We start from the raw sequence: 14985 nt of genomic DNA, 5'->3' as shown, positions 1-14985 counted from the left end.
ACACATGGCCTGTGGCTACTGTATCGGACAGGGGTTAGCCACATGGTGTGAGGGCCTCCTTTTGCACTCTGGCCCCGGGTCCTGCACGCATTTGGGTGGCCCTGCCTAGGTAGTAGAACAGTGTTCATCCTGCATCTTTCGCAGGGCCCGTGGGGACAGTGTGGTCATGTGTTCTGATGAGCTCTGCCTCCGTGCATGTGGGGTGGCTCCCACGGAGTCTATTCTCTGCGAGGGCTCGGTGGGAACGCCCATCCTCTGCGTCCTTTCGTAGCATCTTCTCCAATGGTCTCTAAAGGATAAAAAGACCTGTGGAGATCAGTAGGAGGTAGACCCAAGGTGTTGAGAACATTTGTCACGAAAAGATAGGAACAGGATTTGGGAGTGAGGAAGGGAGACTGGGGCATAGCAAACATCCCAGGCTTTCCAGGCTATGAGGGTCAGGTGTCATAGGCATCATTGGGACACTTCCTGCTGAAACCCTATCACGATGGCAGCAACCAACACCAGAATGGTGGCCTTCAAGGTTCTGTATTTGCAGGATGAAAGAACTATTTACCGACCACCAGTTGGTCCTTTCTCACAGGGTTTCCTCCAGGGACTTGGCTGTGCTGCTGTGCAACAAATCCAATGCGTTTTACAGCCTCGGGAAATGGAACGAGGCCTACGTGGCCGCCAAGGAGTGTCTCCAGTGGGATCCAACCTACGTGAAGGTATGGTGACCGCCAGACACTGCGGCTGCTGCCTCTTCCTCTTAATCTGCCTCCTTCCCTTCCTTCTTTTTAAAATGGAAATGCTAGGAGTGCTTCTCATTCAACTCTCTTTGCACTTAAGACAGATGTGCACAGAGCATGCGTGCTGTATCTGGAGAAGAGCAAGAAGGATGGTGGCCAAGTGTTGAAAGGCATTTGCAGGGGAGAGCGGAGCCGGGCCTTTTGGCAGATGGAGTCCAGTGGAGATCCTGGTGGAGCTCATTTTGTTCTGATGTAGTTGCACCAATATTCGTAGTCTGTTCATGTTCTTTGCAGTTTGCAAGTTTCACTATCTTCTTTGTGGCCATAAGAATTCTCCGGGAGAGGGGATTTATAGCAATCTTTATTTCTTGGAGTTTCTGCTTCTAATCAGAGAAGGGAGGCTCCAGGAAGGCTCCTTTCTTTCTTTCTTTCTTTCTTTCTTTCTTTCTTTCTTTCTTTCTTTCTTTCTTATTTATTTATTTGGTTGTGCTGGGTCTTTAGTTGCAGCAGGCGGGCTCCTTAGTTGCGGCACGTGGGCTCCTTAGTTGTGGCAGGTGGGCTCCTTAGTTGTGGCACGTGAACTCTTAGTTGTGGCATGCGAACTCTTAGTTGTGGCATGCATGTGGGATCTAGTTACCTAACCAGGGATCGAACCCCAGCCCCCTGCATTGGGAGTGTGTAGTCTTAACCACTGTGCCACCAGGGAAGTCCCAGGAAGGCTTCTTTCTGCATCTGTTGAATCTCAGATGCCTTCAGCTCAAAAGAATCCTTATGCCAAAGTGTCACATTTTGGGGTGATGTATTCTGATCCCCTTCCCCTCCCTCCAAAATAAAAGGTGAAACTTAGAACTGAGGAAGGCAAAGAAATGGGAAATTCTGTACCAGCTTGCTTGGTTGGGGGGGGGAAAAAAAAAACACCTTTTTTTCTTTCCTTTTTCTGATTGTTATCTACTGTTTTAGACTTTTAAATGACGGTGGAAACAAATCAGTAAATAATCAGAGATTTGGTATTAAGTGGAATTTCAGGTGCTTGCTTTTTTATGAACCCAGTTGGTGAACACCTTGTGTTATCTTAGACAGAAAATTGCTTTGGTAGCTCTTGATACTGATTCATTTTGATGGTTAAAGTGGGGAAAGCAGTACTAATCATTTTGTTCCTTCTCAAGAGTTTGACAGTTTGTATACAGGCAAAACTGACCATTTTCTTGTATTAATCATTGTAATTTTCCTCTCTCTCCAGAAACCAAAAAAATTTTTTGGCCTCTGGTGTATGTTGCCTATAATGTGGGGCTGGGTAAACCTCAGTGCTTGCCATTACCATTGGAAATTGTGTTTACTTTGATTGAAAGGAGCAGGGAACAACTCCTGTGCTGACATGACATCTCATTCTTTTCCAGAACACTGTATTCGTAGGATTGGTTTCATTCCTCCCTTCTTGGCCAGGCTGCGATTTAAGGCATGAATACATAAACCGCACATGTCATTGGAACCAGGCCCGCTCCCTCTCTCTGGGTCCTATGTTAGATGCTGTACATGTCACGGACTCGAAAGGGATTATTTTCTTGCCAGTTAAAAAATGGCAGGAGCAATGTGGAAATCCTGTATCCAGAGCTTGTTAGAAATCTGTATGTACCTAGAAGTCAGACTCCTGCAGTCTGTTTCCTCACAGCCTCAATCTTGCCTTCAGCAGCAGGTCAGAAGAGATGCGGGTGTGTTACGGTTTTGCTTTTCTTCATTGCAGGGATACTACCGAGCTGGTTATTCCTTGCTGCAGTTGCTCAAGCCTTATGAAGCTGCTCACATGTTTTTCAAGGGTCTGCGACTCGTGCAAGTCAACCAGGACCAGACCCAGTTTGCTGATTTCTTGGTGGGGGTCTTCACCACGATGGGCAGTAAGTCAGGACTGGGGGAGGCCCGCCCTCTTTCTTTCTTTTAAAGTGCTTGTGATTTCTTTGAAAGCCTCCTGGGGACTCAGATTTCTGGGGAGATAATTACAGGGTGTTTTTCTTTTTTTTTTTTTTTTTTTGGGTGTTTTTCTTTGTGGCTTATTTATGTAGCTTGAATGAAACTGGTTTTTACACTAGAAAGCACATGGGAAGCTTTGTTGACTGGGGCCTTTGTGAAAACAACTGGGTCTTTTTGCACAAATCACTTAAAGCTGTCCCAATTTTCCAGTTTTGTTTCAGACTTATTAAGTTTTCTGTGTTGCTAGCCATAGGGATTTCCCTACTTATACTACGTGTTTTACGTGATTTTTGCATGTATCTCTCCAGTGTGTCAAGAAAATGTTCCTGTTTGCTATGAAAACAATCTGAAAAGGCTGAGGGAGGGGCCTGTGGAAGCTGACAGTCTACGAGGGACACACCGGGTTGGGCGGAGGGTGGCGGTTTGCATCACTTATTGGGTTATTAGTCTGAAGACCTGACCCGTGAGACGGCTTTGTCAGTGGCCTGGAATTGGCAAAAATAGACAGTTATGAAACACAATGTAATATGCTCCCTGCCAGGGACCAAGGAGCTCTTTCCCTGGTTATCACAGCGCAGTCTAAAGTTCTGCCAGTGGTCAGGCTGTTGTTTCCAAATACTGTGTTTGGTCAAATTTAAGATTGCACTAATTCAAGATGCGCCACTAATTTATGTTCTGCCGGTGAGACAGCGTTGATAGCAGCACACGCCCCGATTCTAGAGATGGTAGAATGTGAACAACGGCACATGTTAGAATTGCTGGAGAATGCTCTCAGCTTCAAAATGGGGAAATTACTGCTGATGATACACTCAACTGATATAGATCCAGCTCTTCCCATTGCAATTGTGGGGAAGCAACTTTTGTGGTCTGTGGATGGGATCCTACAGATTTTTGGCAAGTTCGGCACAGAGAAGGGGAGAGAGCAGTGTCAGGCAGTGGGTGGGAAGTGGTTAGAGGTGGGCTCAGCTGTGTCTCCCGGCAGAGAAATAAGTGTCCAGACAGGTGCTAATGGGTCGCAGCTTTCCCGTCAGCCTTTTGCTGACAGTGACTAAAGCCTGCTTCCCTTTCCTCTGAACCTGATGGCTTGACCCATTCCCTACACTTCTTCATTGTCCTCTGTGTCTTTTAAAAGCCACTGTTCTGTCAGAAGCCAGGCTAGAGTTATGGGAATTCCAGACAACTGTCTCTTGGTGACTGCCCCTCTAAGAAATCTGGATCCTGAGGGGGGCAGTTAACAGGATTTCTTAGGGTAGTGCATCCCAGACTTTTCTACTAGAGTATACCTGTTTGGAGGATGAATGTTATGCCCATGGCCCAATTTCTAAATTTTGAAAAATGTATTTATGAAAATTGTGTATCCTTTTTATACAATATATGTTTGTTTTGCTATTTATTCAGTTTTGGAAATTGATAATCCTAAAAGAGGTGCCATGTTATTCTGGCCCCTGACCTGTCGCCTTGGATGTTCTCATCCACGAGTTTGCAGGGTCATGAAATGCAAAAGGCCACTAGCTTGAAAGAGTGCAAATTGACTCAAAGAGCTGCTCGACCTGGGTTCCCGTCTTGGTTTTGTCACGAACTAGCTGCACGATAAGCCACGAAGCTTGATCTCATTTCTCATAGTTTCTCACTGTTGGATGAAAATGATATTTGTCACCTTTCTTAAAGGAAGTGAGTTTTATAACTTCCCTTAAGCACCCATTTCCTCCTCCATATATGGAGGTAATAGGCACTGCCTTATTGGTTTGTTTGAGGGATTAGTATAACACCCATCACTGGGCTTGGCAAATAGAGAAGCTAAGTGAGTGTTAGGTCACATTATGCTGCCTTAGGGGACTGACTTTCACTCAAACTTAAAATGATTACCACTTCAATTATATAGGATTTTATATACTTTGAAAAGGCCCTTCTTTTTTTATTTAAAGTTTTAAAAATTTTTATACAGTTTTTAAAGGTTACTTTCCATTTACAGTTATTACAAAATATTGGCTATATTCCCTATGTTGTACAATACTTCCTTGAGTCTATCTTATACCCAGTAGTTTGTACCTCCCACTCCCCCACCCGTATATGGCCCCTCCTTTTTTTTTTTTTTTTTTTTTTTTTTTTGGCTGTGCCACGCAGCTTGCAGGACCTTAGTTCCCTGACCAGGGACCGAACCCTTGCCCCGTGCAGTGAAAGCATGGAGTCCTAACCCCTGGACCACCAGGGAATTCCCAGTTCTCTTTTCTTTTTGATATCTTAAATTTATCATTTGTCTATGTGTGGTCTTAATTGGACTACCTTTTCCTAGATGTTCTAGACTTTCCCCAAGTTAAAATTTCTAAATTCTGGAACTTTCTTTCAGGTGACCCTGTTGTTTTGCAAAGCTTCTTGCCCTGCTTTGATTATATTTTCACTACTGGATTCTCAACTGAAGTGTGGCAATCTGTAATAGAAAAGTTGGCAAAGAAAGGATTATTGCATGTAAGTGAAAGGAGATGGCTCTCTTGTGGGGAAAGTACATTCTTGCTTAAATGATTTCTTTCTGCTGGCACTGGGGGATTATAATTTAGTACTTGCTTATCTTGATGCCAAAGTAACTTTTAAACTTTAACCTCATTAAAGATGGAAAGTCACTGAGATATATTAGTTCGCCAGTTTCCATTTTTTAAGCTAGGAAAAGTTTGTGGCAGCCTCACTCTTTGCTGTGTCTCCACTGTCATCAAAGAAGTGTAAAGTCCAGATACTAATGGTGATGTGGAATGAGGGAAATAAACAATTGCCTATTCGTCTTCATAATCCTCTTTATACGGCATTTGCTAGCCAGGGCCTGATAACGTGCCTGTGCTTCTCAGAGGGTTGCTGTATGACTTCAAGGGACTGTTACCCTCAGGTAGCAGCAAGGCTGTAGGACCTGAATCCAGAGCCAGGAATCCATAGGATGGAGGAGCCCAGTGGACTGTGGAAACTGGGCTTCAGTGCCACACAGGTGCCTCCGTGAACCCAAATCCTCCCCAGTCTAGTCTGGGCTAATTCCTTCCTCTCTGAGCCTCATTTCCTCATTTGGAAGTTGCAGGATATAAACCTATTCCCTCCCGGTTGAGGTGAGGATTAGAAATAGTGGACCAAAAGCACCTGATAATAATGTTCATTGAGGGTTTACAGTGTGCCAGACACTGAGCCAAAGGGGTTTTATAACACCTGGCACCTGTATGCTCAGTGCCCAATGAGTAGTAGCTGTCATTGACGGCAGCTTATAAGCGCTCTTGAGAATGGGCTGGCCCAGGCTGGGAGTTTGGTTAGAAAGGGCCTGCAGGCTTTTTAAAGCCAGGCAGTCCAGAAAAGTCACCAAAAGCCAGGGCAGCCTGTAAGGACTCTGGACCCAGGAAGGCTGGATGACTGTAGGATACAGGATTCTTCGGTTTTTGAGAAGGTCACGGGTGCTATTGGGAATCTAATGAAATCGATGAGACTCTCTTTGCACACACACATACACACAATTACGAGTGTAGCTTCAGGGAGTTCATGGGAACCCCCTAAAGTCTGGCCACAGGCTCCCAGAAGCACATCCCCATATTACAGTCTCGAGAACGTGGCAGTGAGGGGGCGGAAAGCAGGCTGCACTCTTGGGGAACCAGGAATCAGAAATCCGGGGCCCTGTTAACAAGAAATCTGGGATCTTCTCTTTTCCGATAAGATGAGTAAACTAAGAGATCTTTCTAGCTTTATTTTAAAAAGTGCTAAAATTCTGTGATTCCAAGTGTTAGGGTAGATCTGTTAGTGGGAGGCCCTAGGCCTCATTAACAGGAAAATAGTTCCATTTACAGCCCCCAGGAAAGAACCTTTTACGTCCCCTCTTCCCCACGTGGGATGAGCGTGACTAGAGCTCCGTAGTCTATGTGCAGAGGGAGGGAGTGGGAGCCCAGTAGCTCCTGACGGGCTATCACCCAGCCACGGAGGCCCAGCAGCCACGGAGGCCCAGGAATCCAGCCCAAGCGGTGGTCTCGTATCCTACCAGCAGTGGAGCCTAGGCCATTTTCAAACACTGCAGACGGAGGCACCTTATAAAAGCCAGGTCAGCCATCAGGATTGTCAGAGCCCTGAACCTGTCATCTGGGAGAGTCTGGGCAGTGGGGTCTGTTTAGGGTGAGCAGTTAAGAGTGGGCATCAAACTGAAAGAAGCTGGAAGCAAGATGTAGCCATAGACTGAGTTCCTGTGGTGCCACGCCCACCGGCAAGAGCATACGTCAGGGACGTGGATTCTGAGACTGGGTCTCCAGTCATGGCCATGCCAAGCCTAGAACTCCTGGACCAGCTGGCGTACCTGGATGATCCCAGTAGGGGCCTCTCAGGATTTGCTCTCTGTGTGACCTAGGGAAAGTTGCTTAACTTCTCTGGGATTCAGTTTAGGGTCAGTGGTTTAACAACGGACTTTCTGAGAAAAAAAAAAAAAAGTCCTGATCTGCGGCATTTGCCACTTCCTGTAGCGTAAATTCTCTCGATTTCAATGGCCAACTTCAAGCTGCTAAGTCGACTGGAGGACTCAGATTTGGGAAGAGATGTGCACAGTGAGCTCTCACTTATAGGAGCTGCCCCAGCACACCACTCGATAGGGTCTCATGGACCCCAAATAGCAGTAATGTGCTAAAGAATTAATTGGGATGGGCTATTTCAAAAGGATTTGATTCTTCTACTTGCTAAGCTTTAAGAACTTTGCAGGAAATTACTTGTTTACCTCCCTGTCCCTGTACTGTCCCAATGCTGCCTGCCATCGGCTGCTCCTGTCCTCAGCAGGCTTTGAGGAAAGGTGGAGAGAGCTTAGCTCTCAGCACCAACAGGAAGTTTGCCAGACAGAGACACTTGGGTTATCATGGCTCAGGCTGAAGAGCTTGGCAGGTGACTTAAAAAAAGAGACAGGGCTAGAGGGTGTCTTGTTCTGTGTTTTTGTTTCTGCGTTTTAAAGCTCAAGATTACTTTTGTTCTAATAACCCATGTGGAGACCATTATTGTTCCAGCTTTTTCTGTTTCTCCCCTTTCATCAGTCATTTCTACTTCTGTCAGCGAGAAAAGACCGGCTACCGAGAAATCTCCGTGTCCCAAATTTATCACTGAAAAGTCTCTTTGAGGTAAGGTGGCTTCTTGACACATACGGTTTCAAGTCAGGCCACTTCCAGCCTGTGGTGTTTGGGACCTTCCCCTTCAGCTACCTCACTGCAAATTTGTTATTTATGGTAATCTGAGGCTGGGGCCACAGCTAATCAGGGGTTTACTGATTCTAAACTTTATGGGTGGGGGGGTGGGAGAAGGGGAAATTGGATGAGGGCGGTCAAAAGGTAACGACTTCCAGTTATATGATAAATAAGTCCCAGGGATGTCATGTACAACATGATGAATATAAGGAACACGGCTGTATGTTCTGTATGAAAGTTGTTGAGAGAGCAAATCCTGAGCCCTCTCATCACAAAAAGAATTTTTCTTCTTTTAATTTAATGTTGTATCTATGTGAGATGGTGGATGTTAACTAAACTTGTGGTCATCATTTCACGATGTAGGTAAGCCAAATCCTTCTGCTGTACACCTTAAATATATACAGTGCTGTATGTCAAATTATATCTCAATAAAACTGGAAGAAAAAGAACCCCAAACTTGATGGGAAAGGAGTTTGAAGTTTCATATTGATATGGCAACTGCCGTAATTCTGCCTGTGTTTTTTTTTTTTTTCCAGAAATACGTCTTCATTGGACTTTATGAGAAAATGGAACAGGTGCCCAGGCTAGTCCAGTGGCTCATCTCCATGGGTGCAAGCGTCGAGACCATAGGACCGTACCCGCTGCACGCCCTCATGCGCCTCTGCATCCAGGCCCGTGAGTTCTCTCCTGGTGGTACGCCCACCACACTGCCCTCCAGCTCGGACTTCAGGGACTGCACTTAGCTCAAGTGAAACCAGAGTGTGGACTATTCAGATGATTTGAATAGTTCACGATTTGATCATTCAGATGAATGAAGGCAGCAGGGAAACAGCATCATTTTTCTTTCTCCCAGGACCTCATAGCTAGAGGCCCACACTGAAAGGATTCTGTGTTCTCAGACAGATCCTGGCAGCAGAGTGGAGCCCTGGGATTCAAGGACGGGACTTGGGACAGACAGCCTTTGCTGGACAGAGCTCTCAGGGGAGCTGTGGAGGGAGTCTCCTCCCGGTGGCAAAGGCAGCCATGGTCTTTTTCCAAGTTCATTTCCTCTCGACTAGAGGACCAGCTACTGTGGGGAGTGGGAGGGGGGAAACCCCAAGGGAAACACTGGCTATTGCTGATACAGTTTGCTTGTGGTTCTTTTAAAGGAATCCTATTTTCATATATGTATATATAATTTTTCTTTTTTTAGTCTTCACCACCTGGCTATAGGATTTGAATTTTAAAATATTTTTATCGTTAAAACACACACACATATAATATCCACATTTACACTTTAGATAGAAGTCTGTTTTTCTTTTCTAAGCATATGTAGCTTCACTGTTGGACACTGACCCACACTATCTTAGAGCCAGAAGGAGCCAAGAGAACTTGTCTACACTGTCTTCCTCTTCTAGGCTGTAGCATCTCCTCAGGATGGGAGGGGGGGTGGCCAGTGGCTTGAAGACCTGAGCCCCCATCTCTGCTTCAGCCAGATTTGCCCTGTTGTTATACATTTCATCTGTTGGAGAATCCATAAAAGGTTTCACTCTTATACAGTGGATAAAACATGTAAAAGTATGAAGTCTGATTAAAAGCACTCTGATCCAATCCTCCCAGTTTCAAATTAGGTGTGCCTCTGGGTATGAAAGTCACAATTCCTCTCTGTGTCTACTTTTTAAGTTTGCTCCTGCGGTTAGAGGCAGGTGTGGATGAGATCAAGTCTTCAAGTTTATCCCCGATTCGTCTCTCAGAGGAAAACTGACATGGTGACAAATGGTGTCGACAGAGTTGGCAGAATTATGTGGCTTTCCAGGACCTACAAGGAAGGAGTCTGGGGAAAGAATTTGAAATCTTCGTCCTATTGATAGTAATGTAGTGGGGTAATGATTGTTGCCCTGCCCAGGTCCTCTTTACGACCAGTGCCCCCAGCCCCACCTGCTGCACCACAGCTGCCTCCTTTGCCAGGGAGCTGCTCTTTGCCAATAGGCACCATCTCCCTCTCTGGAGGCGGTTCTGTAGCTCTGGATTGATTGACACCGGGGTACAAAAGGTGAGCCCCTGCCTCAAGGTGGGTCAGCACTGTAGTGTAGTTCCTGCTCCACAGCTCCCCGTGGGATCAGGCTGAAGCCGACTCAGCTGAGGCCACATCTCTGCTTGCCTTCATCCCCTGCCCTGCCCTGCTTCCCTCCCCGTCTTTCTCCCTCTGTCAATAAATCACACGTACAAGAATCCCTGTCTCAGGCTCTGCTTCTAGGGAATCTGACTTAAGTTTCCTATGAATAACTTTATATGACTCATCCTTCCAGTGCACAAACTCTGTGTCCCCACACCTGTTTGTGGCAAGTGACAATGTGTGTTGGATGCCCCTTGGGTTCCCTCAGTGTGGTGCACAGTGATTTGCTTTGCAGCTTTTCTGTGTGTTGAAAATGACATCAGTAACTCATTCCTTTAGGGGAAAACCATCTGTTCAGGTGGTTAATGGACCACAAGCCCGAGTGGAGGGGTCGCATCAACCAGAAGGACAACGATGGCTGTACCGTCCTGCACGTGGTTGCCGCCCACTCCCCAGGGTACCTCACCAAGCGTAAGTGGCAGCTCCGTTCGGAGCTGTGCTGTGGGTGGCGTGACTTCGGGCGCTAGGGAACCCACACAACTGACCGCTTTACCCGTGCCATCCCGGGACAGGCTTTAATAGTCAAAAATATCAAATTATGCATTCCTTTTTTTTTTGGATCATATGTTCAGTTTGCTTTTCAGAAAGAAGTTTACTCTAATATATTTTATCCTTGAAAGTCTTATCCAGTGATACTCTTCTTGAGCAAAAGTACTTATGTAGCTTTAAATTTTAAAAAACTTTCTGTGATTTAAGACTCTAAGCATTAATTTTTTTCTGGATTTAATTATTACAAAATTATTATTACTACAGAGATCACCAAAGCAACATAAATATATTAAATTTTCTATAAGTAATTGTTAAAAAAAATAATTTTGGAGGGAGGTGAGAGAAGGATGTGTCATGGTGCCTTTTAAAAGGGGCTTGGCAGCTACTTAATTTTCCCTTAGGTTGATACTCTGGAGGTCAGGAGCTTTCACCTCCTTTGGGGCAATACTTTGGTAAATGCATGGGGTCTCTATACTATGTAACAAATCACCGTAAACTTAGTGGCTTAAAATGACACTCTAACTCTGTAGGTTAGTAGTCTGACGTGATCTGACTGAGTTTTCTGCTCAGTGTCTCTTGAGACTGTAATCAAGGTATTGGCTGAGGCTGCATTCTCATCTGGAGTTCCAGGCCTTCCTTCAAGCTCACATGATTGTGGCAGAATCCGGTTCCTTGTAGGTGTAGGACAGAGGTCCCGTTTTCTTGCTGGCTGTCAGCTTCTACAGATCGCACACATTCTTTGTCCTGTGGCCTCCTCTGTCTTCAAAGCCAGCAGGGGAAGACTTATTGCGCATCAGATTCCTCATACTTTGAATCTCTGCCCTCTCCTGTCTCTGACCTCTAAACCTTTGACCTTTAGGGCTCATGTGATCAGGCCAGGATAATCTCCCTATCTTAAGGTCCACTGCTTTGGGACCTTAAATACATTTGCAAAGTCTCATCATAGCAGAGTTTAGATTAGTATTAAATGGATAACTGGGAGAAGGTGTGTGTACACCAGGGGTTGGGAATCTCAGGGCCTGTCTAAGAATTCTGCCTATCACAGTGAGGTACTTGATGGGTAAGAAGTATGACTTTTTAATTTTGTCTTATTTTTGTAAAATGGGAGAAGAGCAGTTGTGACTGGGGAGATGGGGAAGGAGAACATCACCAGCAGGACGATACCTGGAGTAGAGGTGCTTTGTTAAGGTGGTGAATTTTAGGAAAGCACGGGTACGGAAGCTGGGAATTGGGCATTGATTCCTTTAACCCTCTGTGCTCACATAAGTCTTGGTACCTCCAGGGATACACCTGTTACATTCTGAAATCTGTTGCACCTGTGATCACAGAGACACCTTGATGCTTGGCAAATAGATATGTCAAAGCAGCAAATGGAGCTGGCAGCCAGAGGTGGGGCTGCAAGGGTTGAAACAGTGACAAGAAGACCCTGATGCAAAAGCAATTGCCACTTCTTCTCTTGTCTCCAGACAGGCTTTTTTTCTGGAAGTATATTCTGTTTCCTCTCTAGGGAATAAAGAAATCTGAAGTCACAGCTTGCTGTCATCCTTACAGCTGTAACTGTTGCCTAGTAACCAGATTCCCCCTCTCCTTGCTTGTTGCCAAGGAGAGGGGAGAAAGGTAGAGGGGAGTGCACTTCTGAACCTCTTAAAAGCTATTGTCCTTCACACTCCACACAGGTCTCCTTGCTCTGGGGACTTGGCTGAATTGCCCAAGGCCAGCAGTTCAGTTTCTATAAGCAGAGGGACACTGGTCCCCTTGCCCCGGGCTGTTCAGGCCGGGAACTGGGAGGAAGTGCACTCATGGGGATGTCTCCTTACAGAAGCAACCATGACAAACCGCCCCCCCCCGCTTCTCACTTTGGCCTGCTCTAGGACAAACAGACGATGTGCAGATGCTCCTGAGCTTTGGGGCAGACCCCACTCTGCTGGATGGACAGTCCCAGTCCGCCGTGGATGTCCTGAAGAGGAGCAAGAAGTTCAAAGCCATTGAGAAAATCAACAGTCACTTGGAAAAGCTGGCAGCATGTTCTAAGGACCTCTCAGGTACAGTTTCCAGGGAATTAACTCTTTAGAGGGGGCAAAACTGGTACAAATCAGTTTATCTTTTCTTGGTACATGAAGATGGAAGTGAGCACCCCCACACACACAATCTTTGGAAAACTTGTTTGCTGTTTTTGAAAGATAGAATGAGACAACTCTTACTGTGAGAGTGTCTACCACTTTCTGGAAACTTGGCAAGTCTACCTTTGGGCAGTAAGGGTGATTTTTTTTTTCCATGCGTGCACACAGTAAGAAAGAAAAAATTCAGACAGACCATGAGATAACAAAAATCAAGCCCACTTTTCAGAAACAACCATAGCTAACAATTAAAACTACACTTATAGCTCTATTTTTTGAGCTGTCAGTTTGGGACAGCATATATGGACTAACTGCTGTATAAGGTAAAGTGCAACAAGTCAGCCCTCATTGTTGAATTTTGTCTAGTAAAGTTATTTGTGTCATTTACATCCTATTCCTTAACTCTGGGTTTTCTGTGCTTCATCTATAGATTGATTCTGAACATTGAAAACCATTAAATCACATTTACATGGTAGTATGATTTCTACAAATAGTAGCATAGTTGGACCCATAAAAAAGAATCACCAAATGCCCTGAAAACTTTGCTGTTTAAATGTGATACTCTTTAAGCATCCTGGCTTGATGAAACATATACATACACATTATTGTATATGTGTGTGTATATATGTATGTACACACATATATTTTTAGACTTTATTTAGACTTTAGTTTAGACTGTAGCCCCAGCACATATATATTATGCTTCTTTTAGTTCTTGTGCTCATATGTGGCTCTTGTGGCTCACGCTGTCTGTCTAGATTTTTCTCTTACTCTGCTAAGTACCAACCCCAGTAAGTTTTTCACGGAGGAGATATGCATAGTAGACTCGTGGTGTTTTTGAAAATGTCTTTATCCTTAGATTGAGAATTGGTCTGCATATAGGCATTGTATTTTATCGATCCTCAGTTGCACTTTCCCCCCACATTTTGCCATCTTTGAAACTGGAATGTGTTTCACAATCAGTGACGTGTCACAGTTTAATGGCAGCGTTTTCTGGTGTGTCTGACAATCTGGGATCTCTTAGATTTATGAAATACTCTGTAAAACCTCGTTCCTTACAACTTTGTATTCTAGCCTCCGTTACTGATTAGAAGTGATGTCAGTTTCATTTATTTTCCCTTTTAGAATTTTCTGTCCTTAGAGTTGTGGAATTTCCCTGGGATGTGTCTAGATGTGGGTCCTTAGGCATTCTTCTTGCCTGGCACCTGCTGGCCTCTTTCAATCTAACTTTTTTTAGCTCAGAGAAATTATTTTCTATCATTTTGTTCCCTTCCAGCATCTCTTTGCCACCACTTTTACGTGGATGAGCTTCCTGAATTTATAACATGTCTCTCTACTTTCCCTAATGTTTTCTAGCTCCTTGTTTTCTTTCGAGATCTTTAACTAGAACTTTAGCGTTTCCTTTTATAATTCAGCTTGCCTATTGCATTTTTTAATTTGGAAACTCAGTTTTCATTTCTAAGAACTCTTCCTGGTTCTCTGATTGTTTCTTATCTGTGACAACTTGTGCTTGATTGACATTTGCCACTTCTTCTTGAATGGCCTCTAAGAATGGTGAGAATTTTTTTAAAGACCGTTGTCCTCTCTTCTGTGAGTTATTTATGTTTTTTGGGGGCTTAGTTGATCCCTCTTCTTGCTTCTCTTTTGTGCTGTTGCTTTTCCTATTTTATCTTCTGATCTTTGGATGGTTTGTATTTATGAATGAACAACTAGACTTATTAATACTTAATAGATGGTTAGTGCGCATTTATTGAAGTTATTTGGATGTGTTTCTCCAGAAACACTCCCCCGCTGGAATGGGTGAGTAGGCAGCAGGTTGTAGGCAGCACGTGGGGTGTGTGTGTGGTGGGGAGAGTGGGAGGCACCCTGCCAGGCTGGGGATCGTGGCAATTTTCAGGGTCAGGAAAGTTTTATGTGAGGGAGATTGGAGCTGCTTTTCCTTTAACACTGCCCCCTGTTTCCCCATCTATGTTTTAATTTTTATTCATTTATTTAAAATATCTCCTGTTGTTTCTGTGAGAACATGGGAATAAATGTATTTGCAGAGTCCTGTTTTTCTGGGATGTTCTTTTAAAGCTGTGATATGTCATGTTTAGTTTTTAAATGACTTCTCTTTTAAGGAATTGTAATTGTAATTCTGTGAGGTGGTGTAATTAATAAATTATTGTGAGAGGCCTCCTGAGAGCTTATACCTGTAACCTCAGTTTCAGGATGGTTTTCTACTGTTTGAGAAATTGAAACTAACCAAACAGATTTCTCTGCCAATGAATTTCAAGGTTTTAAAATAAACTTTTAGAGAAGGACCACCAGTGAATGGTAGAAAATGGCTGATGTGCTTGCAAATTTATTGTTCATTA

The 14985-nt window shown here is 44.4% G+C and overlaps 1 protein-coding gene across 10 annotated transcripts in view; it reads left to right on the top strand.

Annotated features, from left to right (window-relative positions):
* The window catches only part of TRANK1 (tetratricopeptide repeat and ankyrin repeat containing 1), an 88152-nt gene that overhangs the window by 24674 nt on the left and 48493 nt on the right, over window positions 1-14985 (top strand). For 9 of the 10 annotated variants that reach the window (XM_082348270.1, XM_082348277.1, XM_082348279.1 and 6 more), the window contains 7 exons: window positions 584-710; window positions 2473-2623; window positions 5044-5162; window positions 7721-7804; window positions 8404-8542; window positions 10302-10433; window positions 12383-12553. In XM_082348270.1, the coding sequence (XP_082204396.1) occupies window positions 584-710; window positions 2473-2623; window positions 5044-5162; window positions 7721-7804; window positions 8404-8542; window positions 10302-10433; window positions 12383-12553 (923 nt within the window). Of the gene's footprint in view, window positions 1-583; window positions 711-2472; window positions 2624-5043; window positions 5163-7720; window positions 7805-8403; window positions 8543-8620; window positions 9900-10301; window positions 10434-12382; window positions 12554-14985 lie in introns of those variants that run through there. The other variant, XM_082348271.1, reaches the window with a different exon arrangement.

Source organism: Balaenoptera borealis (assembly GCF_965194805.1).
Source record: "Balaenoptera borealis genome assembly, chromosome: 12".
NCBI lineage: Eukaryota > Metazoa > Chordata > Mammalia > Artiodactyla > Balaenopteridae > Balaenoptera > Balaenoptera borealis.
Note: the sequence above shows the minus strand (reverse complement) of the source record. Positions and strands in the feature narration are given on the sequence as shown.